The following is a 24,141-nucleotide window of genomic DNA, read 5'->3' on the forward strand; positions in this document are numbered from 1 at the left end:
TCCCTGACTTGTACGTGACACATCTGAGCAGCTACCCAAAACCACATATATGCATATATACTTCATACATACAAACATATATGTATACAGACTGTAGCATATATCAGCAGATTTGTATCCCTTTAACATAAACAATAACCACAAAACTATGCCATATTAAGTGACAACACAAACTGTTCCCAAAGCATTTTTAGCAGTTTTACTACAACACAGAAAGCATTTAATGGGATAAAATAAAGTTGTCAATCGGAATCACAGCTTTTGCTATATTTAGTATGAAAACATATGCATGAAGTATTTCAGGCCACTGTTCTCCATTCTATTCTGTTATTTTTTTAAATTTCTGTACACCTTAAAAAGTCTTGAAAAATTGAAATTTCTAAAAATACAGCTGTTTCAATTTTACTTGGCATCATTGTCTGCATAATATTTATCTCATTATACTGGCTGCTTAGTTGGCTAGTTCCAGTGTCCATTTGAGTATACAGGTAATGCCGCCTCACTGAAATGCCATACCACAGACACCAAACTCTGCGAATTAAAGGCTACTAGAAATCAGCAATGGTCAGATACTGTCATCGGCTCAGAAAACACTGAAAGCAGGAGAATCTTGAAAATCACTTGTCTGAGACGGAGAATGCACCATCATCTCATGTGATCTGGCAAATGAATGGCTAACACCTTATCTTGACAACAGTCCATTTCCAAAGTCTTGGATGTGACCAGACTCAGGTGTGACCAGACTCAGGTGTGATCAGACTCAGGTCTGACCAGGCTCAGGTGACCAAACCAGACTCAGGTGTGACCAAACCAGACTCAGGTGTGACCACGCTCAGGGGTGATCAGACTCAGGTGTGACCACACTCAGGCAAGTACCTAGGTTGCCCTCATGCAGGTACCAAGCGGAAACCATTTCAGGCACTTAAAATAAATGTACATTTACAATTCTAAAGAATTTAAGCTTTTCAGGTCCTCTGCTTGCTGACATCACTTGATTGATGACAACAACAAACATACAACATGTATATGTAGATGCATACAAATCAGGATGCTTTGTTCAGCTACATGTACTTGTATGATATTGTAATACATGTGTACACTGTCAATGCAGATTTATGGGAGGCCGCTTTGGTGGCCTAACAATAACAGCTTCCACCTTCAAGTCAGGAGACCTGGGATCAACCCAGGGTCCAGTCATACCAAAGCCTTTAAAAATGGTACTTGTTGCCGCCTAGCTTGGCACTCAGGACTGAGAGTTTAGAGTGAGGGAACAAGCCTGGTTGGCATGGTGCCTGCTTAATGTGACTGGGTCATATCTGGTGTCTTCGGCATGATACTTCAGTGATGACAGCACGCTGACAGCATAGACTCGTTCTGCCACAAGACGACACAGTACATTGTACACACTCCTCGTCGTCATGTGGCTGAAAAATTGCTAATCACAACGTTACAAACCAAGTATTCAGTCAATCACAATTACATGTCTTAAATGCAAGAATACATGCTTTGCTTGTTGGAGTCTTGATGCTAGTCTATTGTAACAAACCCTTCAGTAGGAATCAAAGACAGTATATTGGATACAAATGGTTTTTTCACTGCCTGGGAGGATGGATATTTCCTGACTTCTGACTCCCACAGGGCTAAATATCTCTTCGTCCATCCATTCTCTTGACACGGAATGTGAAGGTTATAATTAAACCTGCAAAGGAATTACAAAAACTGTTTTGGTACAATCCTGTAATGGTCAGAGCAAACATGAGGATATCAAAATTGTAACATTAAACAGAGACAAGATTCAAATGTCCATAGAATAACTATAAAAATGATTTTGCATTTATTCCGCTCCCATCCATTTCAACAACAGAGATGAAATATGTATATCCTCCTGTCTAGGAGACATTCTTTATTGGTTCTCAGAAAGTGTCTGAATTGTAAAATGTCTCTAGGCACAGTAACAATGTCACCTTTAAAGTTTGGTATGCACAGCCTGTAGTTTTATTTTTCTAGACATTGCCCGGTATTTGGATATCTGGTGTTTATAATGGGACATCTAATACACGTAATTATACTGGGACATATGTATCTGACGTTTATACTGGAATATCTAAAACATGTAATAATACCGGGATACACATATTTGATGACTATCTTGGGACATCCGTAACATATAATAATAGTGGGATGCATTTATCTGATATTTACAAAACATTCTGGTTCATATAGGCATGTCTGATGTTCATATTGGCATGTCTGGTGTTCACACTGGAAAGTCTAGTGTTTACATTGGCATGTCTCGTTTTCACATTGGCATGTCTGGTGTTCACACTGGCATGTCTTGTTTTCACACTGGCATGTCTCGTTTTCACATTGGCATGTCTGATGTTCATATTGGCATGTCTGGTGTTCACACTGGCATGTCTCGTTTTCACACTGGCATGTCTGGTGTTCACACTGGCATGTCTGGTGTTCACACTGGCATGTCTAGTTTTCACACTGGCATGTCTAGTTTTCACACTGGCATGTCTCGTTTTCACATTTGCATGTCTGGTGTTCACATTGGCAAGTCTGGTGTTCACACTGGCATGTTTAGTTTTCACACTGGCATGTCTCGTTTTCACATTGGCATGTCTGGTGTTCACACTGGCATGTCTCGTTTTCACACTGGCATGTCTCGTTTTCACATTGGCATGTCTGGTGTTCACATTGGCATGTCTGGTGTTCACACTGGCATGTCTCGTTTTCACATTGGCATGTCTGGTGTTCACACTGGCATGTCTGGTGTTCACACTGGCATGTCTCGTTTTCACACTGGCATGTCTCGTTTTCACACTGGTATGTCTGGTGTTCACATTGGCATGTCTGGTGTTCACACTGGCATGTCTCGTTTTCACATTGGCATGTCTGGTGTTCACACTGGCATGTCTGGTGTTCACACTGGCATGTCTAGTTTTCACACTGGCATGTCTCGTTTTCACATTTGCATGTCTGGTGTTCACATTGGCAAGTCTGGTGTTCACATTGGCAAGTCTGGTGTTCACATTGGCACGTCTAATGTTCATACGGGCATGTCTGGTGTTCATATTGGCATGTATGGTGTTCATATTGGCATGTCTTGTGTTCATACTGGAATGTATCGTTTTCACATTGGCATGCCTGGTGTTCACATTGGCATGTTTGGTGTTCACACTGGCATGTCTGGTGTTCACACTGGCATGTCTGCTGTTCATATTGGCAAGTCTGGTGTTCACATTGGCCAGTCTGGTGTTCTCATTGGCATGTCTGGTGTTCACACTGGCATGTCTGGTGTTCACATTGGCAAGTCTGGTGTCCATATTGGCATTTCTAGTGTTTATAATGACGTGTGGTGTTCATATTGACGTCTGGTGTTCATACTGGCATGTCTGGCGTTCATATTGACATGTCTGGTGTTCATACAGGCATGTCTAGTGTTCATACTAGCATGTCTGGTGTTCATACTGGCATGTCCAGTGTTCATACGGGCATGTCTAGTGTTCATGCTGACATGTCTGGTGTTCATATTCGCATGTCTAGTCTTCATACAGGCATGTCTGGTGTTCATATTGACATGTCTAGTGTTCATACGGGCATGTCTGGTGTTCATACGGGCATGCCTGGTGTTCATATTGACATGTCTAGTGTTCATACTGGCATGTCTGGTGTTCATACTGGCATGTCTGGTGTTCATACAGACATGTCTAGTGTTCATATGGGCATGTCTGGTGTTCATTAGTGGTGAACCTTGATAATTAAGCCACATTTCCCCTTTACCATAGAGAGCTACATGTAGCAATATATATTCAGAATTGACTTACTAAGAACAGACAATCCTGCCAGGAAGAAAAACATTCCACTCCATCCTAGAACATCCTTAAGCTGGGAAGACAAAACAGCTCCTATTGGACTAGCAATTACCTGTCAACATGTCAAGGATGAGGTATTTATCACCTGACAGGTTTTCATTTATTTGTGCATTTGATTGGAGTTGCAGACAATATTCCCAAGAATCTTCCACTTACATGTATAATACATGCATGACAGCAATCAGTTTCACAACGACGAAACCAGGTCTAGAGTATATGGTTTAAACAATCAGCCTTTGGCAGGTAATCTTGACACACCTATTTTAGCTTACAAAATCGCCAGAAAATGTATATGTACATTTATGCAGTATCTGTCAAAGGTAAAATGGTCTCTGACGGATGAACTTCACAGTAGATCACCTGTAGACAGCCCTACAAATATTACATTTGTTCAAGTGCAAATACTTTAATTTTATAGAATTTGTTCTTTCAGCAATGACAGGCCCACCTGCACGAAGCCCTCTAAACGTTATGAGCATGTAACTACCACTGCCACCAGCACTCTAGGTATTACATCACCATGGTAGTTACGTGGTCTTATCTTTAACAGGACTTCGTGCAAGTGGGCCCTGCCCTTACAGACATGAGGTGTACACCTCAGTGTGAGGTACAGATGACGTGTACCCCCCATCTATGTTATCTGAGGTGTACTGTACCTCAAATGCACCCCGGCCACATTCCTATGCCTCAGATGTATGTTGACAACTTCAAAAAAAATCAACACTAAGAAGATGTACCTCAGGTACACCTTAGAAACTTTTAGTGTTTTGAACAGTCTTTGAGTATGTGATGATGTACCTCAGGTACACCTTAGAAACTTTTAGTGTTTTGAACAGTCTTTGAGTATGTGATGATGTACCTCAGGTACACCTTAGAAACTTTTAGTGTTTTGAGCAGTCTTTGAGTATGTGATGATGTACCTCAGGTACACCTTAGAAACTTTTAGTGTTTTGAGCAGTCTTTGAGTATGTGATGATGTACCTCAATACACCTCAGCAACTTTGAAAAAAATCAACATTTGTACGTCAGGTACACGTTAATAACTTTGAAGGTTAACAAAAAGTAAATGATGTACCTGTGATATACCTCCGCCACTTTTTTAAAGTCTTAGAACAAGAGAGCAGAATTAGACATTTTTGTATGGTGACTAGAAAATTACAAATGTTTTTGTGCAAAAGAAAAAATGTTTTATATAAATATAAGCCTGTGTCTCACCCTATACTGACTTGGCATTCAGTGTGCAAATACTGACCAATCACAGAGCATGGATATATTTGCCCCTGATTATTCCAAGATGGCTACCCTGAGAAATGTGCATATATATTCCAGGTTGTGGGAAAACAACCCAATTATGCAAAGATTTATGCTTCCTGAGACAGAATTTGTAACATGTCTGGGTACATGAGCAGTTCTAAAGGGCATATAAAAGGATAAGCACTAAATTTTGATCAAGCAGGTAGGAAGCCTCATGTAAATGTATATCGCTGTTGTTGCTGTAAGCTGAGATTTACAGATACGGTATACTGTAAATAGCAAAATGAGCCCTTCCCTATACTTAAGCTGTACCTCGGATACACCTCTGGCATCATATTTTTTACCTAATATTTACAGGGTACACCTCCACTGAGGTGTACTATAAGTACGCTTGAGGTACTAATTTGCATAATTGGCAGCACATCAGATACACCTTCAATACACCTCAAATACACATTAGACACACCTCAGTTCAGACATACTACACCCCAATGGTACACCCCACATATACCTCAAGTATACCTCCTGTACACCTTATAAGGGTAACGGTGCACAGGTCATTTCTCACCTGAGAGGTGAACACTAATCCATAGTTCTTCACCATATTCTTCTGGCCAAAAGAACGAGACGCAGCTGTGGGAAACAACGAAAAGTTTCCGGAGAAAGTGAGGAAAATTGCGCAAACCCAGACGAAGTACATGGCTTTACCCGCTAGGCTGGTTATCTGTAGAGTTAACATCAGGGCTGTCATACAGCAGCACAGAACCATCATGGCGATCTAATAAAGAACAAGGCAATTTTCTAATTAATATTAAAATTCAATTACATTCTTGGAAAAGGAATTATCTAAATTTTCCTTCTTCACATCAACATGTACATTTTGTCTTTTTAATCAACTTACATGTGGATTACCATAAATGACCTAAAGTTTCGCACGTGAGTTACTGTCGTTTACTTCGGCACATGTGTTACTCTCCTTTACTTTCACACATGTTACTGTCCTTTACTTCGGCACTTGAGTTACTGTCCTTTACTTTCACACGTTACTGTCATTTACTTTCACATGTGAGTTACTATTGTTTACTTTCACACATGTTACTGTCATTTACTTTCACATGTGAGTTACTGTCGTTTACTTTCACATGTGAGTTACTATCGTTTACTTTCACACGTTACTGTCATTTACCTTCACATGTGAGTTACTGTCGTTTACTTTCACATGTGAGTTACTGTCGTTTACTTTCACACGTTACTGTCATTTACTTTCACATGTGAGTTACTATTGTTTACTTTCACACATGTTACTGTCATTTACTTTCACATGTGAGTTACTGTCGTTTACTTTCACATGCGAGTTACTATCGTTTACTTTCACACATGTTACTGTCATTTACCTTCACATGTGAGTTACTGTCGTTTACTTTCACATGTGAGTTACTGTCGTTTACTTTCACATGTGAGTTACTGTCGTTTACTTTCACACGTGTTACTGTCATTTACTTTCACAACTGAGTTACTGTCGTTCACTTTCACACATGTTACTGTCATTTACTTTCACATGTGAGTTACTGTCGTTCACTTTCACACGTTACTGTCATTTACTTTCACATGTGAGTTACTGTCGTTTACTTTCACACATGTTACTGTCATTTACTTTCATATGTGAGTTACTGTCGTTTACTTTCACATGCGAGTTACTATCGTTTACTTTCACACATGTTACTGTCATTTACCTTCACATGTGAGTTACTGTCGTTTACTTTCACATGTGAGTTACTGTCGTTTACTTTCACACGTGTTACTGTCATTTACTTTCACAACTGAGTTACTGTCGTTCACTTTCACACATGTTACTGTCATTTACTTTCACATGTGAGTTACTGTCGTTCACTTTCACACGTTACTGTCATTTACTTTCACATGTGAGTTACTGTCGTTTACTTTCACGCGTGAGTTACTGTCATTTACTTTCACACGTGAGTTACTGCCATTTACTTTCACACGTGAGTTACTGTCATTTACTTTCACACGCGAGTTACTGTCATTTACTTTCACACGCGAGTTACTGTCATTTACTTTCACACGTGAGTTACTGTCATTTACTTTCGCACGTGAGTTACTGTCCTTTACTTTTACATGATCTGAGCTGGCGGCAAGATGCTACACCTTTGTATAAAGAGAACCCTGCAGTTTAAATACAGATATTTGCCATGACACTCCACATGCGTAAAGGAACTGGGTAGTCACGCGGAATCTCCACAGACTTTTCTCTTAACTTTCCATTTACCACAAAATAATGCTAATAAAACAAACAACCTGTTGTGAAATGCATTTACTAAAATCATTATGATTCAACGCAATGAATCCTGGGATACACTTTCTGACTCCCAGGGTGAATCTTTAGGTCATTTAACGTATGTTCCAATTAAAGTTTACAAAAAAGGAATCATGCAAGAAAGTGAAAATTAACTATCAATAATCAGGGTATTATTTTGAGATTAAGCAAGGTCATGAGAAACACTGTTGGTCTGAATTGACTTTTACCAAAGTTTTACACCCAGAGAGAGACAGACAGAAAGCGAGAGAGAGAGACAGAGAGAGAGAGACAGAGAGAGAGAGGCAGAGTGACGAAACCGCTTGACGAACAAACTCACACGGAATGAGAATCTGTCGGACAGTCTCCCCCACATGATTCGGCCACTGGCGTTAAACACAGCGGCGAACGCCCCCACTATGGCCAGGAATAGGTCATCTTGTATAAATGTTTGACCATAGGCCTACAGAAAAGATAAACTTGCATGGTCAGCACTATGCTTTAAACCTTATTCATAACTGACACTAATGAATACAGGGTTAGGGGTAAGCCTTAGCTGGCAACATGAATGCAGATTTTCCTTTAATAATTTGTGAGGTTTTATTGGTGAATTGCATGAACTAGGGATTATAATGAAACTAACACATCAAATGAGCCGTGAGCCATGAGCTATCAGCTGTGAGCCATGAGCCATCAGCCGTGAGCCATGAGCCATCAGCCGTGAGCCATCAGCAGTGAGCCATCAGTCATCAGCCCTGAGCCCTGAGCCATGAGCCATCAGCCATGAGCTGTGAGCCATAAGCCATGAGCCATGAGCCATGAGCTGTGAGCCATAAGCCATCAGCCGTGAGCCATGAGCCATCAGCTGTGAGCCATGAGCCATCAGCCATCAGCTGTGAGCCATCAGCCGTGAGCCATCAGCCATGAGCTGTGAGCCACGAGCTGTGAGCCATCAGCCATCAGCCATGAGCCATCAGCTGTGAGCCATCAGCCATGAGCCATGAGCCATCAGCCGTGAGCCATGAGCCATCAGCTATGAGCCATGAGCCATCAGCTGTGAGCCATCAGCCGTGAGCCATGAGCCATCAGCTGTGAGCCATGAGCCATCAGCTGTGAGCCATCAGCCGTGAGCCATGAGCCATGAGCTGTGAGCCATGAGCTGTGAGCCATCAGCCATCAGCCATGAGCCATGAGCCATCAGCTGTGAGCCATCAGCCATCAGCCATGAGCCATCAGCCGTGAGCCATCAGCTGTGAGCCATGAGCCATCAGCTGTGAGCCACGAGCCATGAGCCATCAGCCATCAGCTGTGAGCCATCAGCCGTGAGCCATGAGCCATCAGTCATGAGCCATGAACCGTGAGCCATAAGCCATAAGCCTGGCTTTAATCAACAATGCTTTGTGATAAACAACTGATGAGGTAATTATGTTTCAGGGATATTCTTCAAATCACAAGTAAACAACTGCTGCAATAAAACATGTCTGTAATTGCAGTTTCAAACTTATTTACTAAGGTGTTATATCAGATTCATATCTACATGTACCTGCTTATTAATAGTTATGTACATAAAAGATTTATCATTAATTAATGAGCTGTGATTCTCATTTGATTTGCTGACACCAGAGACAACACCACGTGAACTGATACCAGATTTTCATACTTGACTGATATTATTATTTTTTTGGATTGGCAAGTATTTATGCTCCTCCCGAATTATTTAACAACAAAGAAACATTAAAACTAAAGTATATAACATTAATAGTCATGTACGAAATTTTGGGTCAAAGATAATTAATACTTCTTCTTCAATTCTTACCTTGTACAGAGTTGACACAAAAACAATAAGAGTGCCATTGCACAGGAAAATAAGCCAGAGTTTGTAGAAGTTTGGATTTTTCAAGACTTGCTTGGGGCTTAGTTCAAGGCCAGAGGAATCCTCCCCACTGTGGACGAAACATGATTTTCATTACGTTTCTAACCATACTTAAACAAGGTACTTCTAAAATATTCCATGAATCTTCAAAAAACAGAGCAATGAACCAGCTAAATACCACTCTGCAACCATAAACACAGTGGCAATCTAGAGATAATGTGTGTGAAAAGGTAATGATTATAAGGTGCCTTTTTAAAGAAACTAAAAAAAAGAGTTTGGCAACATCGGTGAAAAATTACTCTTCTTCTGCATGATTAGGTCCGCATGTTGTACAACTGTTTCCCAGAAATCATGCACAAAAGCATGTAGCAAAGACAATAACTTTTTTATACTGAATCTAATGACCTGGCTTTTCAAAACTGTTACAGAAAATAACCACTGCGAATATTTGTCCCAATACCTTGTACATGTAAATGTTGTTGTTGTATAACCTTTGTAAGCCTTACTGACAAACACCCAACAGATACATGAGGAATGTTTACAATGTGCCGTGCAGACAGATTGGGGAGTGAGGCACCAGCAACCTCTGCAGCCATACCCCTGGGCCAAGGTGGGCAGAGCGAGTAAACAGAAGGATTGACTGATTTGTTTGGTGTTTTACACCATACTCTAGAATATTTCACTTATACGACGGTGGTTATGGTGGGAGGAAACCGGGCAGGGCCCGGGGGAAACCCACAACCATCCACAGGTGGCTGACAGACCTTCCCACCTACAGCCAGAGAGGAAGCCAGCATGAGCTGGAAAAAAAAAACAAGGAAGCATCCCTCAAATAAAAAAAATAGAGCATCACAAAGGACAAATGCATAATGTGACACAATCATCTTTGCAGAAAATAATGAATTTCATCTTTCACGAGTTCAGTTATACAGCAGTGATAAAAAAGATGATAGTTTAAATGTAAATTAAGCTGATAATTTATTCAAACCAAGGGGAGACAGGCTTTAAGCTGATGAACAGGTTGAGATACTGTGCTGTTATAAAGATGAGGAAGCACAGACAGACAGACAGATAAACACGCAAAGAGAGTTACAACAGTATTCCTAAGGCTTAATGGGTTGAGAAGTAAAAAGAAAATTTAACTGTCTTTTTCAGGTGATGCTTTCACATTTATATATTACATGATATCCATGACTATGTTCATATAAAAACACATAAATAACAATAATACAAACAAATAAAACAAAATTTAAAGAAAGGCAATAAAATATGAGTATACCTATACTTATCAGATGATGACAATTTGTTTGGAGCCGCCTCATTATCTGTGGGTATCTCTGATTCCTCATCTGAAAATCTGGAGGATCATTACTGGTAATGAGGAGATGCCTTTGTGGACATGCAGGTATTAGACAGAGGTTACATGCCAAGGGGAATAACTCAGCTACAAAGGGGAGATAAGCAAAATACCAATAAGGCTATTCTGTAAAACAGGTCAGAAGTTGGGGGTCATGTGACCACCCTTTTGTGTCTAAAACAAAACGGCCGCCCTATGTTAAAGAATTGGGGAAAAGGTCAATTTTGCCACTTTGCTAGCAGCCAGTAAAGCCTAGTTGTACAAAATAACGTCAGGAAATCTCTGCAGACATACTCAGACTATCCTGAAGGTTGAAACGGATACAAGATCGCTGACAGCGATTCAAAAACAGGCATTTTTCAATGCAGTACCGTTGGGAGGACCGTTTTCTTCACACACACCGCTTGTTACTAAGGAGATCATGTGGTCTCTAGCTTCTGATCTGCCTTATAGAATGCATTCATTCCAAACGTTGACAAAATAAAGACAGTAAATCACCTGTAACACCCTGCAGTTGGCATAAGATCAAGTGAAAAAATCTTGATTTTCATCAATTACATATAACTTATTTTGTACCCACATATCACTCTTAAGCATACGTACTGGCCTGTATGAAAATCATGTAGAGCATTTTTATTTCCGTCCTTATTTAAATAGGGTGATTGTCCTGCTAAAGATTTTTTTCTTCTACGCTGGTTTATGGGCGAAAAACAGGAAGCAAATGAATAATTTAAAACAATCACAATAAACGAAAAACAATCACAATAAACGAAAAACAATCACAATAAACGAAAAACAATCACAATAAAAGGTATTCGTAGCTCAGCCATGTTTTTCAAGCAAGACATATCCCAAGCTTCTGTAAGCATACACACAGTTTCTGCCTCTTCATTTTAACAAGAAACGCAATAAGATTACCTATGATTAATGCTAAATTAATTAGGGTTTTCAAAAATTATATATAACGAAACAACACACATGTACATACATGTAGATGAAGTATTAATATCAGATATTGTTTTACATATACTGACCCCGATATTGATGCCCCACCCTTGCGTCTCTCGGTTTCAAGGTCGCCGGTGATGTGTTGAGGATTTTTACCCATCTCTGGTCTATCATATACCTCGTTATCCAACAGGCCAGCTTTCTCTTCATAATTAATGGATCGTTCAATTCCCTTCCTCTGTAACAAATTTGTTCAGATACACATATTTCTTTAACTGTCGTTCAACGCCACACCCATAAATTTTTCACTTCTGTGATGGAAGTCAGTTCTACCTATGAAGGGATGAACCACTAACTTTTGACACATAACTGACAAGCTTTCTCACATGAGACAAACAGATGTCCAAACCATATGACTGGAAGGCAATTAAGCATAAATGGGCACACAAGTGTTTAAATATGCAAATTTCAAATAAAACCACAGAAATAAAATAACATACTGTATTATATCCACAAAATAACATACTGTATTGATTTATTTATTTATTTGATAGGTGTTTTACACCGTACTCAAGAATATTTCACTTAAACGATGGCGGCCAGCATTATAGTGGGAGGAAACTGGGCAGAGCCCAGGGGAAACCCACCACCATTCGCAGGTTGCTAGCATACTGTATTGTATCCACAAAATAACATACTGTATTGAATCCACAAACTAACATACTGTATTGTATCCACAAACTAACATACTGTATTGAATCCACAAACTAACATACTGTATTGAATCCACAAAATAACATACTGTATTGTATCCACAAACTAACATACTGTATTGAATCCACAAACTAACATGCTGTATTGAATCCACAAACTAACATACTGTATTGTATCCACAAACTAACATACTGTATTGAATCCACAAACTAACATACTGTATTGAATCCACAAAATAACATACTGTATTGTATCCACAAACTAACATACTGTATTGAATCCACAAACTAACATGCTGTATTGAATCCACAAACTAACATACTGTATTGTATCCACAAACTAACATACTGTATTGTATCCACAAAATTGCAAATGACCGTACATTAAATGAAAACTTATAGCCTGAAAGTTGTTTATTTTGTACCCAATTGTGTCCAAAAATCTTCAGCTTGATTTAGATCATTGACTTCATCTCCCAATAGACTAAGAATAGATCAAAGAAGATTTTTTCTGATGAGTGGCATGATGTGAGACATTACCTCCTCCTCAGCAATGATGTTCTCTTCAATGTTCCAGTCCGGCGGGTTCTGAAGCAGTAAGACTCCAATGAGCGACAGAGCTGCGTAGATACCACCCAGAAGCAGGAAGCAGTAAGGCACTTTGTCCAGGACACGAGCTTCATCAAAATAGCTGTGAATGACCAATAGAGGTTTGGCTGACTGATTGATTTACGTATGACACTGTTTTCTAGAATAGCTGTAGGAACAGGAATTTCAGAAGCTTGACTCAGAGGAGATATGCCTTTTATGCCTTTTCTGCACACATACTGACCCGCACTCAAAAACAGTGTATAAACTTTTCATAATTTTATTTTCCAGACTTCATTCAGGATTGAACACATCCTTATTACTTATGTATGCATGTGTCTGTACATATATGTATATATGTATGTTTGTATGTACGTATATACATATGTATGTATGTCTGTGTCTGTATTTATATATGTATGTGTGTATGTATGTGCGTACATATGTATGTGTGTCTGTATTTATATATGTATTTATGTATGTATTTGTGAATGTACGTACATATGTATGTATGTCTGTGTCTGTATTTATGTATGTATGTATGTATGTATGTGTGTATGTATGTACACATGTATATGTCTGTATCTATATATGTATGTATGTATGTATGTATGTATGTATGTCTGTCTGTATTTATATATGTATGTATGTATGTATGTATGTATGTATGTATGTATTTATGTGTATGTAAGTACACATGTATATATGTCTGTGTCTGTATTTATACATGTATGTATGTATGTTTTTATGTAGGTTCATATGTATGTATGTCTGTGTGTCTGTATTTATATATGTATGTATGTATGTATGTATGTATGTGTGTATGTATGTACACATGTATACATATACATATATATATGTCTGTGTGTCTGTATTTATATATGTATGTATTCTTTGGTTTTCATGCACATATACTGTCATCTTCAGGCAGAGTGAGTTCGTGCTGCCAAAGTGCTCCTGCCACTGAAGTATCATGCCAACAACACCAAACATGACATCTCACCCAGTCACATTGTACTACCACCGAGCCAACCAGTTCTGTTTCCTTGCTGTAACCTCTCAGTGCTGAACGCCAAGTGAGGCAGCAACAAGAAAGGTTTTTAAAATCTTGGTAACGATCTGACCCAGGTTTGATCCCAGACGGATACTATAACCTCTTGCCTTCACAGTGCTACTCAGCCCAGACAATGGCGACTCACTTTTCACCGGCTACATTCAGAGATGCCTTTAAATTCCTGGGATTGATGAAGCCTGTCTGGACGTAATCGAAGATAAAGGCTCCTCCACCAAAGCCAGCCACCACCATACCGTTCACCAGACCTTTGTACTTGGGCAGCCACTGTGGGAATTAACAAACAGTACTGTATCAATTTCCATTTCAAAACAGTTTCTACATGTCCTACATGAAATGTACACATACTATTATCAAACTTCATAAACATCATAATGTTGAGAATAAAATCTGTTAATAAGGTCACAAAAAGTTGATGGAAAACAAAATAAATCATCTCCCAGTATTGTTTCTGTCATCTCTGAATTGTTGTTGTTGTTGTTTACCAATAAACCCCCTTACATACAGCTACAGCCTTATCAGTGAGCAGGAATGGATTTGTTTGTTTCATAGGTTAAGCTGTACTTTTGTTTAGTCCTTGCATCAACTTTTTCATCAACCGACCCTGCTGTACAAAAGTCAATTAAAGAGTATCAGTATTGACAAGAGATTCCAGGTATGAAAATCCTATACCATAATTCCACGACATTATACTTGTAGACAATACACTGTAGATATTCAACCTATGTATTTATGTTACTTGATAGATATTTTATGCCATACTCAAAAATATTTCACTTGTATGATGGAGGCCAGCATTGTGGTCAGAAGAAACCTGGCAAACAAGGCGACCAACTCGTAACCATCTGCAGCTAGTTGCTGGCAGACCTTCCCACATACAACCAATGGGAAGCCAGTATGAGCTGGACTTGACCTCGCAGCGAACACATTGATGAGAGGCTCCTGATGACCCAAAGTAAGTACTCACCCTCATTGCACAGGCCATGGGTATAGCGTAAGCAATCCCCACCCCGAGGCCAAACATCAGTCCATAGGTGATCATTGTGAGAACAAAGGACTGTTTGATACTGAAGAAAGTCAGCAGCACACCCAGGCTGGGAAAGAAACATACAGAAGGAACAGATGATTTATATCCTTCATAGATGTTTGACGTTACATTCATAGATGTTTGACGTTACATTCATAGATGTTTGATGTTATATTCATAGATGTTTGACGTTACATTCATAGATGTTTGACGTTATATTCATAGATGTTTGACGTTACATTCATAGATGTTTGACGTTACATTCATAGAAGTTTGATGTTATATTCATAGATGTTTGATGTTATATTCATAGATGTTTGACGTTACATTTATAGATGTTTGATGTTATATTCATAGATGTTTGATGTTATATTCATAGATGTTTGACGTTACATTCATAGATGATTGACGTTATATTCATAGATGTTTGATGTTACATTCATAGATGTTTGACGTTACATTCATAGAAGTTTGATGTTATATTCATAGATGTTTGATGTTATATTCATAGATGTTTGACGTTACATTCATAGATGATTGACGTTATATTCATAGATGTTTGATGTTACATTCATAGATGTTTGACGTTACATTCATAGAAGTTTGATGTTATATTCATAGATGTTTGACGTTATATTCATAGGTGACTGTAAGATGGCACAAACAACCCCTTGAGAGCCATCAGCCATTTATTCTAACAGTAACCTAGGTCATAGAAACAATAAAAGTGAGAGAACCTACAGATTCTATTCTCCACAGTCTACACTGAACGCCCACCTTGTCTGTCCCCTGATAAAGAAGCATGTTGCTGCCTCACTTCATCACTGCGTCCAACACACCATCCAGGCCAACCCACCCTACATACCCAGCAGTCCACTACACATTCAAGAATACTTCACTTATACTTTGGCTGCTAGCATTATGGTGACGGGAAACCGATCAGAGCTCAGGGGAAACCCCCATCATCCACAGGATGCTGACAAACCTTCTGATAGGATGCCAAGATTAGCTGGACTTGAACTCCCGATGATCACAATGGTGAGAGGCTCCTAGGTCATTGTGTAGCTCTAGCACACTAAACCACTAGGCCACTGAGTCACCTGTATGCTGTCACCTATATGTAACCAATTAACTGTTCAGCTGACATACCTTGAAAGTCATTTCCATCCATTAAAATGAAGATGAAAAAGTTACATTGTACTCATGGTATACACTATACACTGTACATGATTGAACATGTCAAAAATGGATGTGGCATGTAAACACAGCTTACAACACTTATTAATAAATTCATGACCTCACCTGGCCAACCATGCCCCTGTCAGTACACTTGCCCTTGTCCCTATTCTCTGCTCCAGGAATCCCCCGAAGGTCATTGATGTGCCCTGTCCCACGGCAGACGATGCAAAAATCCACACACTGTCACCGTAGGTCACATCACTAACGTTATTCTGACGCATATACGATGTGAAATAAGGGGTCATATTACCTGCCAAATAAAGAGAGGAAAGAAAGTTTGATACAGCAGACATTCATTTGAAAATACACCAAAAAACTGATATAGGAGAACCAAAGCAAATAATAGGCCTACACCTCTTCAACAACACAACAACAGAGTGACGTTTCTTTTGTGACATCGTCGCTATATCATGTTTATGGCTTGGTACGGTCAATCAGCCAATTTTGACACGGCATGGTACATAGAATAAGGAACACTAATTCATCAGGATTAGACGGATCTTCTCATTAAGCTGAGTCAGCATTTCAGAACACTCTCGAGTTCACGCAGGTTTGAATTAGACAAGGAGGGAGCTCTCGCATTACACATGTAACACAGTTAAAAAAACAAGATTTTACATGAGCTGCTAACAGCGGAGTTGAGCTGACAGACACGAATGTGCAACATGTCTATTCAATGTCATAACTACTTTGAAGCCTCCATTTGAGCCACATGTTTAAAGACAGGCAAGTAGTTTTCCATGCCCTAAAGTGGAATGTCACTGTGTAGCGATGTAGCGACGAACATACAACTCAAAAACATGCAGGGTATTGGTTGGTGCGGGGCCAACTCTCACTGGACTTGAAAATAAGCCCGATTGGCATTTCAGGGGTCTCGGCAGAAGTTCACAGAGATTTAGGAAAGACACCAGAGAGGAAGCCATGCAGCCTAAACTGGACTTGAACTCACAGCGACAACAATGGTGGGAGCTAGTCTAAATGAGCCAGTGAGCACTCTGCGCCTGCCCAGGTTGCGCTAGCTTAAAACACTAACTGCTCGACCACGGATCGAGGCCACTAGGTAAAGTTCAAACAACGTGTACCATATGCTGGTATTAACATGCACAAAAAATCTATAGATGCACGCGGCAAAATAAGTTTAGTCTACTTTATAAAAACATTTCTGTGTTCATAACGTCCAGTGATTCTACTGCATAATGGCTGTCAACAGCTGTACTACTACTACTGCGGCACCTGTTTACGATTATGCGTAATGCTAAAATAGCGTTAGGCCATGAAAACAAACAAATCAAAAACGTGCGAGGCTCTTCAAGGCTTTCTGAAACCGGATCAGTGTCATAAACATGCACAAGTAATGTCTTACCAAATGTATAGATTGTGCCCAGGGTAAGGTGGACCAAAATGCCACCAATCACAACTCCTGCAGCTTTCAACGCTACCATATTTCCTGCCTCAGTGCCTGCTCATTTATGTCCTGTCACATTGTCGTCACACTCGCTGTGCTCCTTCTATCACATGTTTTGAAGGGGGCGTCACGATACATCTGCAACGTCACTCTTCGTGTGACAACCTCAGCGGAGATTTTGCCCAAACATAGCCTCTGCACGAATCAGCGTCCATCTTGTAGCTCCACGCCCCGCACGAGAAGTAGATTTTCATCTGCCTGGTGCTCAGATAAAGTGCTTATACGACAAATTCCACGCAAATAAACAGCTTAAATGTGTTTGAGCTGTAAAAGTAAGCTTTGAAATTTAATGGCCTCTATTGACAGTAGGGTCAAGCTAGACTCCCTGGCGGGGGGGGGGGGGGCTCTTCGGTTGATATCGGCTCTTTCCGCAGGCTCTCCTTTCTTTGTATCCCTCGCAAGCATGATGGATGAAAACAAGATTCCAAACCTGATCCTGATTACTACTGTCTATCCCTCTCACGATCTCTCCCTGTACCACTCTCTACCTCCTGTTATTATTATTTTTTTTTTTTTTGGTTTGTTTGTTTTCTTTGAATAATATAGGCCTATATTTCGTAGTCACGGGCTTATTTAGTCGATGTGATGAGTCTGATTTTGTCTTAACGGGTAGGCCCTATTAATTTTTTTTTTTTTTTTTTTAGCAAAGCATAATTCCCACGACCACGGCCTAACTGTAGACCATATTAAAGAGGGCGGGAACATGATGAACATATAATTTATATGACCGGATAATCTATGTTTGCATACCTACTATTCTGCTTATAGCGTGTCGAGGGACTACATCTGCTGATACACTGGCGTAATGATGAGGGGGTGAGGGTTGTGTGGGGTGGGGTGGGGGGTGGGGGGATTAGCAACATATCTCCTGTCCTTCTCTTTGTACCCCAACGATATAAAAATTACACCGGGGTGAATTTAAAATGCTTTACTCACACTTTGAAATTTGTTCAAAGTATTCACGTCTGTTTGTTCTATAATTTGTATGAAGTCAAGACAGTATGTTTTCTAGCACAATTAAAGAACGTAATTAGAATATCGAGTGTACCTAGGTTTGTATTATAACGTAGGAATTTCCTTTTGCGATGATGGATTTACCATGTATTGGCCGATACACTATAAACTTTACTCTACCAGGCCATGAAGATACCGGTATGGGATAGGGAAAAAGATGGTTAGTAAGAAGCCTTCTTCAAGTTGTTTTTCACCGATGTGATATTTTCCAGTGAGCTCCGTATCTTTGAATCTGGGGTAAAATTTTCCAAGAGACGCCATGCATACATAAATCCATTTACGTATGTTTGATCCATTTATTCAAACCATGCTGACTGGTAGGCTATAGGCGGGGCATACTCCTCACAACGCATGCGTCACACCCTCCTGTGGCTTTTTTGTGATTGTCACCACTAGCAAATTTTGTATATACATAATGAACAAGTCCTATAGGTCACCAAAGCTTACAGAGTTTATGACTTGGAAAAAATCTTCTAACTGCATTTTCTTTGCAAAATAACATGCTTGGATGTCAAACATATCAATGTGTAGCTTATAGCTTGTGGTGCTAGACCCTATTGCCCTTTGTTTTCTTTATTTATTTATTTAATTGCTGTTGTACGCCGTACTCAAGAATATTTCACTTGTTGGACGCCAGCATTATGATGGGAAATTTCCGGGCAGAGCCCGGGGAATACTCACGACCATCCGCAGGTTGCTGCCGGACCTTCCCACGTATACGGCCGGAGAGGAATTTTGTTAAAGGACATGTGTAACCGCGTATAGTGGCGTGTCTGGGATCTAACGTAAACCCCTTCTCGGTGTATTGGCCAGATAAACTAAAGAGTAACTTTCCCAAAACTTAATTTACTAGGTTGAAAAAGCTCCAAAAAAATTATGAAGAGTGTTTTTTTGGTCTTTCTCATAACATGTTCTTCACGCTGGTGTTTTCTTTGCATTTTATGTACAGTGCACCTGATGAGTGTTTTACCATGAGTATAATTCTCTTGTAAGTAAATATAGATAGAGGGTCAAGAATCTCTGGCGCTCTGCTTCATGATTCTGTCTTATTCCGCTCAATCCGGAGCTAGGGCCGCTATATTCATCGTGTTGACTTACATCGCCACTTAGATATATGAACTCTTTCAATCGAAGCGCAATTGAGATACACATTTTGTTATTGACAACTGATATTCTAAACAATTTGAATACTGATTTCACTCAGTCGTCTAGAATATACCTTGCGTCTTTCCAACATCATTGAAAACTGTTGACTGCTTTTCTTTGCATGATTCCGTTCTATTTAGGGATTGGGTTGTTTGTGTTATACATCGTCTTTGGAAATTGGCCTTACGAGTATTGACGTGGAACCTTATTGGTTGAGGACTGGTATACAAAGGTCTGTTTTAACGCACAGACTCTGTGTTATAAGGAATACAACCTGTGGCTACATGGACAATAAACATATTGATTCTCTAATAACACAGTTCAATAGCTCAGTTGGTAGAGAGTTCGCTTCTTTAGATCCAGGTTCAATCCTGGGTCGGGTCACACGTAAGACCTTAAAAGAGGAAGTTGTAGCTTTCTCGCTTGCCGTTCAGCATTAAGGGGATAGTGCAACGACTGGTTAACCCTTATCAGTATAATGGCTTGGGTGTGGCGGCTTACATGCCTTCGATAAGTCGTTTCAGTGAAACAGATCTAGATAAAAGAGCGGTAGAAATCGTCCTGCAACAGGGAGGCACATTACATGCACTCTATATAAGGGACTCCTTTGTCGTCATATGGTTGAAAAATTGTTAAGTACGACATTAAACCCCTTTCATTCACTAACTCATTCTCCTTTTCGTAAGCTGGAAAGCTATACAGGTATCTAATGTACGCTATGTAAAATATGCCGGACTGAGCTAATGCAGGGGACACGTACAAGGGGACAATGCCCCATATATGATGGACCTCCTAACTTAAAGCCACCGTCGAGTCGTTTGGTGCCCTAAATTTTAGCAAACAGAAGAAAAATGCAGATTCCTGTAGGGCACGAGTGGGCAAAGCTATAGGGAAGGCTCCCTCAGTATTCTGGCATATATTTATGTGTTTATTTGATTGGTGTTTTACGCCGTTCTCAGGAATATTTCACTTATACGACGGCCGCCAGCATAATGGCGGGAAGAAACTAGGCAGAGACCAGGGAAATCCACGACCATCCATAGGTTGCTGGTGAACCTTCCCAGGTACGGCCGGAAAGGAAAGGAAGATAACTACTGCACGTTACTGATTGCAGGCTTGAAGTTGGGTTGGAGACATCACTTGATATAAACAAGATATTTACCTACATATACTTGTCGTGTTTATCTGATAAAAACCGATAACGTTACCGACGTACATGTAGTGGAAGTAGGGCATATATGCACAATATGCACACATATGCGAACGTATTGGTGCTCCTTGGTAACTATATGTTGGCTACTGTACAGTGTGGACCTAAGTTTTGGTCAGGCAAAGGCGTGTAACCCTCATTTATTCGACCACTTGTGGCGTGTGTTGCAGTATTCTGTGGGACTTCTGTTCTGTGCATGAGCAGGCACTTAATTTGTGGATATACAGAGCCCAAAATATTGAGTGGACATCAACACCGATCAGCGACAAACACCTGCATCCACAAGTGACATAGCACCTGTGCAGCCAACTAAAAACGAGTCTCACCGACAAGTATATAGTTGTCTGTCTGAAGTGCCATGTACAGAGCCTCCACATAGTTGTACATTAGGGTGAACAACACCTGAACACGTGAGTACCTCCTTGTGCGGTGTACATGTACCTAATCGGGGGATTTATGTCCTGAATTATAAAAACCAGTTACACGTACCAAGGTATATGTATACATATTTTGCAGGGTTCGATGTTTTTCATACGTCACGTCAAATGTTACCCCACACAAGAACACGGCATCAAGCGTTTTGTGACGTCATGTCGGCAAAATTCCACTGCATGACGTCATGTCTGTGTAACCGAAGGCTGTCTTACGTCTGACTTTATCTTAACTCCTTAACACTTTATGGCGCTAAAATTGGGCCCAGCTTCTGTTATGAGCTTTTGAATTCAAATCGAAAGTTAAGACATAATATGTTTTCTGAAGCGTACTTAGTTTTAAGTTGACTATAGTTATTAATATGTAAGTGCGCTTCATATCTACAACATACATGTACATTGTCATGGTTGTTAAGGGCTTACTTATCTAAGTGAGCTTCATATCTACAACATACATGTACATTGTCATGGTTGTTAAGGGCTTACTTATCTAAGTGAGCTTCATATCTACAACATACATGTACATTGTCATGGTTGTTAAGGGCTTACTTATCTAAGTGCGCTTCATATCTACAACATACATGTACATTGTCATGGTTGTTAAGGGCTTACTTATCTAAGTGAGCTTCATATCTACAACATACATGTACATTGTCATGGTTGTTAAGGGCTTACTTATCTAAGTGAGCTTCATATCTACAACATACATGTACATTGTCATGGTTGTTAAGGGCTTACTTATCTAAGTGAGCTTCATATCTACAACATACATGTACATTGTCATGGTTGTTAAGGGCTTACTTATCTAAGTGAGCTTTATATCTACAACATACATGTACATTGTCATGGTTGTTAAGGGCTTACTTATCTAAGTGAGCTTCATATCTACAACATACATGTACATTGTCATGGTTGTTAAGGGCTTACTTATCTAAGTGAGCTTTATATCTACAACATACATGTGCATTGTCATGGTTGTTAAGGGCTTACTTATCTAAGTGAGCTTCATATCTACAACATACATGTACATTGCCATGGTTGTTAAGGGCTTACTTATCTAAGTGAGCTTTATATCTACAACATACATGTACATTGTCATGGTTGTTAAGGGCTTACTTATCTAAGTGAGCTTTATATCTACAACATACATGTACATTGTCATGGTTGTTAAGGGCTTACTTATCTAAGTGAGCTTTATATCTACAACATACATGTACATTGTCATGGTTGTTAAGGGCTTACTTATCTAAGTGAGCTTCATGAAAACAGCCCCAGCTCACATCAAAATACGGAAACTACATGTACCAAAGATTTTTGTTGTTTGACACTTCAGATATACTTGTTCTGGCTTTATTCATCTTCAACCTTACTGAAGCACGGTGTCAGTTCTGCGCGTTTCGTAAGGCTTTCTGGGTACATTTCTGCAGAGCCACATTGCATTAAATTTTGGCTTTATTATAAATATTATGTGAGGAAAGAGATTTCTACTTCTTGTGCGGAAGAAAAAGAAAGAAGAGCATTCCACAAACCCATTGTAAGGTCAAATTTCAAATACGATTTTAGAGCTTACGCTGGCCCTTGAATTAAATTTTGGTCGCAATGTATATATTATCTACAAACAAAGGTTTATAAAAAAAAACACACGAGAATTGGGCTTGTGGAGGTATACTTTCTATACTGCCATGGTGTGGATGACCAAAATATAGGCCTATATCTACAGTAAACGTACACGTTCATACACATGTGAGTGTATGTTTACAATTTTTGTAGACATCGTTTCGGAAATGCCTGGGAAGTCGAACCTAAGAGCGTATCTGGCCATTTTGGGGGGAATCCTTGTCCATCTGTCACTCGGCACAATATATACCATAGGTAAGTGTGGATAAATGGATATTCTTATTGATTTAATGTTTATTATTTTAGTCAATCGTTCCCTTGAGCGCAGGTACAGGATATAACATCAGAGAATCGCATCCATTATCCCGGATTGCCACAGCATATCTATTAGTGTATTTATTTGAGTATTGCTACACCGTCTACATACTCAAAATTGTTCACTTCTACGAAGACGGCCACCTTTTTAAAGGTGGAAAAGACAACCCGGATAAACTATAGACTCAGTCTCAACCTTCCCCACATATGAATGAATGCTTGGGGTTTAAGGTGGTACTTGACAATTTTTTCAGTCAACGCGGAGTGATTTTGTGTGTGTAGGTACACTGTGTGTGCCTCCTTTTGGCAGGGTGAGTGCATGCCGCCAGTGCTGCCGCTACTGTATCATGCCGAAAACACCAGACATGACACCATACCCAGTCAACTGGGTATGGTGACAGCCAGCTAGCACTGTTTCCTTGAAAGGAAAGTGCTGAGCAGCATGCACCGTTTTTGAAGTCTTTGGTCTGACCCGACGCGGGTTTGATCCCGAGTTTCCCGACTACGATGCGGGCGCCCTAACCATTAAGCCACCGAAGCGGTCCTCCCTGCATATAACGTACAGATATCCATACCATACTGGTGGAAGACAAATGGTCCTCAAACAACGTTTGGCTGGGCAAACGGCCCAAGAGCTTCGTGGAACGCTTATGAAAACATTTACTTATTTATTTATT

At 39.9% G+C, this 24,141-nt stretch overlaps 1 protein-coding gene across 2 annotated transcripts; it reads right to left on the bottom strand.

Moving 5' to 3' along the window:
* Nucleotides 1-824: 824 nt before the first annotated feature.
* LOC135479512 (oxalate:formate antiporter-like) lies at nucleotides 825-17,754 on the bottom strand. 2 transcript variants are annotated; one of them, XM_064759379.1, is made up of 12 exons: nucleotides 17,630-17,754; nucleotides 16,330-16,516; nucleotides 14,968-15,094; nucleotides 14,128-14,267; nucleotides 12,881-13,031; nucleotides 11,714-11,865; nucleotides 10,602-10,679; nucleotides 9,266-9,392; nucleotides 7,790-7,912; nucleotides 5,704-5,913; nucleotides 3,834-3,933; nucleotides 825-1,699 (listed from the first exon to the last, which is right to left on the bottom strand). In XM_064759379.1, exons 1-12 carry the CDS (start codon nucleotides 17,706-17,708, stop codon nucleotides 1,641-1,643), a joined length of 1,533 nt encoding a protein of 510 aa, XP_064615449.1. In that variant the 5' UTR covers nucleotides 17,709-17,754; the 3' UTR covers nucleotides 825-1,640. The 2 variants fall into 2 exon arrangements, with proteins under 2 accessions (XP_064615449.1, XP_064615450.1); XM_064759380.1 differs by lacking the exon at nucleotides 10,602-10,679.
* Nucleotides 17,755-24,141: the final 6,387 nt, after the last annotated feature.

The sequence above is a fragment of the Liolophura sinensis genome, chromosome 12 (assembly GCF_032854445.1).
Source record: "Liolophura sinensis isolate JHLJ2023 chromosome 12, CUHK_Ljap_v2, whole genome shotgun sequence".
Taxonomy (NCBI): domain Eukaryota; kingdom Metazoa; phylum Mollusca; class Polyplacophora; order Chitonida; family Chitonidae; genus Liolophura; species Liolophura sinensis.

Coding starts and splice junctions, on each gene's coding strand:
- LOC135479512 (XM_064759379.1), bottom strand. CDS start 17,708: ATGGTAGCGTTGAAAGCTGCAGGAGTTGTGATTGGTGGCATTTTGGTC. Junction 14,268..14,967: donor CCATGGCCTGTGCAATGAGG/GTGAGTACTTAC, acceptor TAATTCCCACAG/TGGCTGCCCAAGTACAAAGG. Junction 9,393..10,601: donor TCATCATCTGATAAGTATAG/GTATACTCATAT, acceptor TTTCGTCCACAG/TGGGGAGGATTCCTCTGGCC.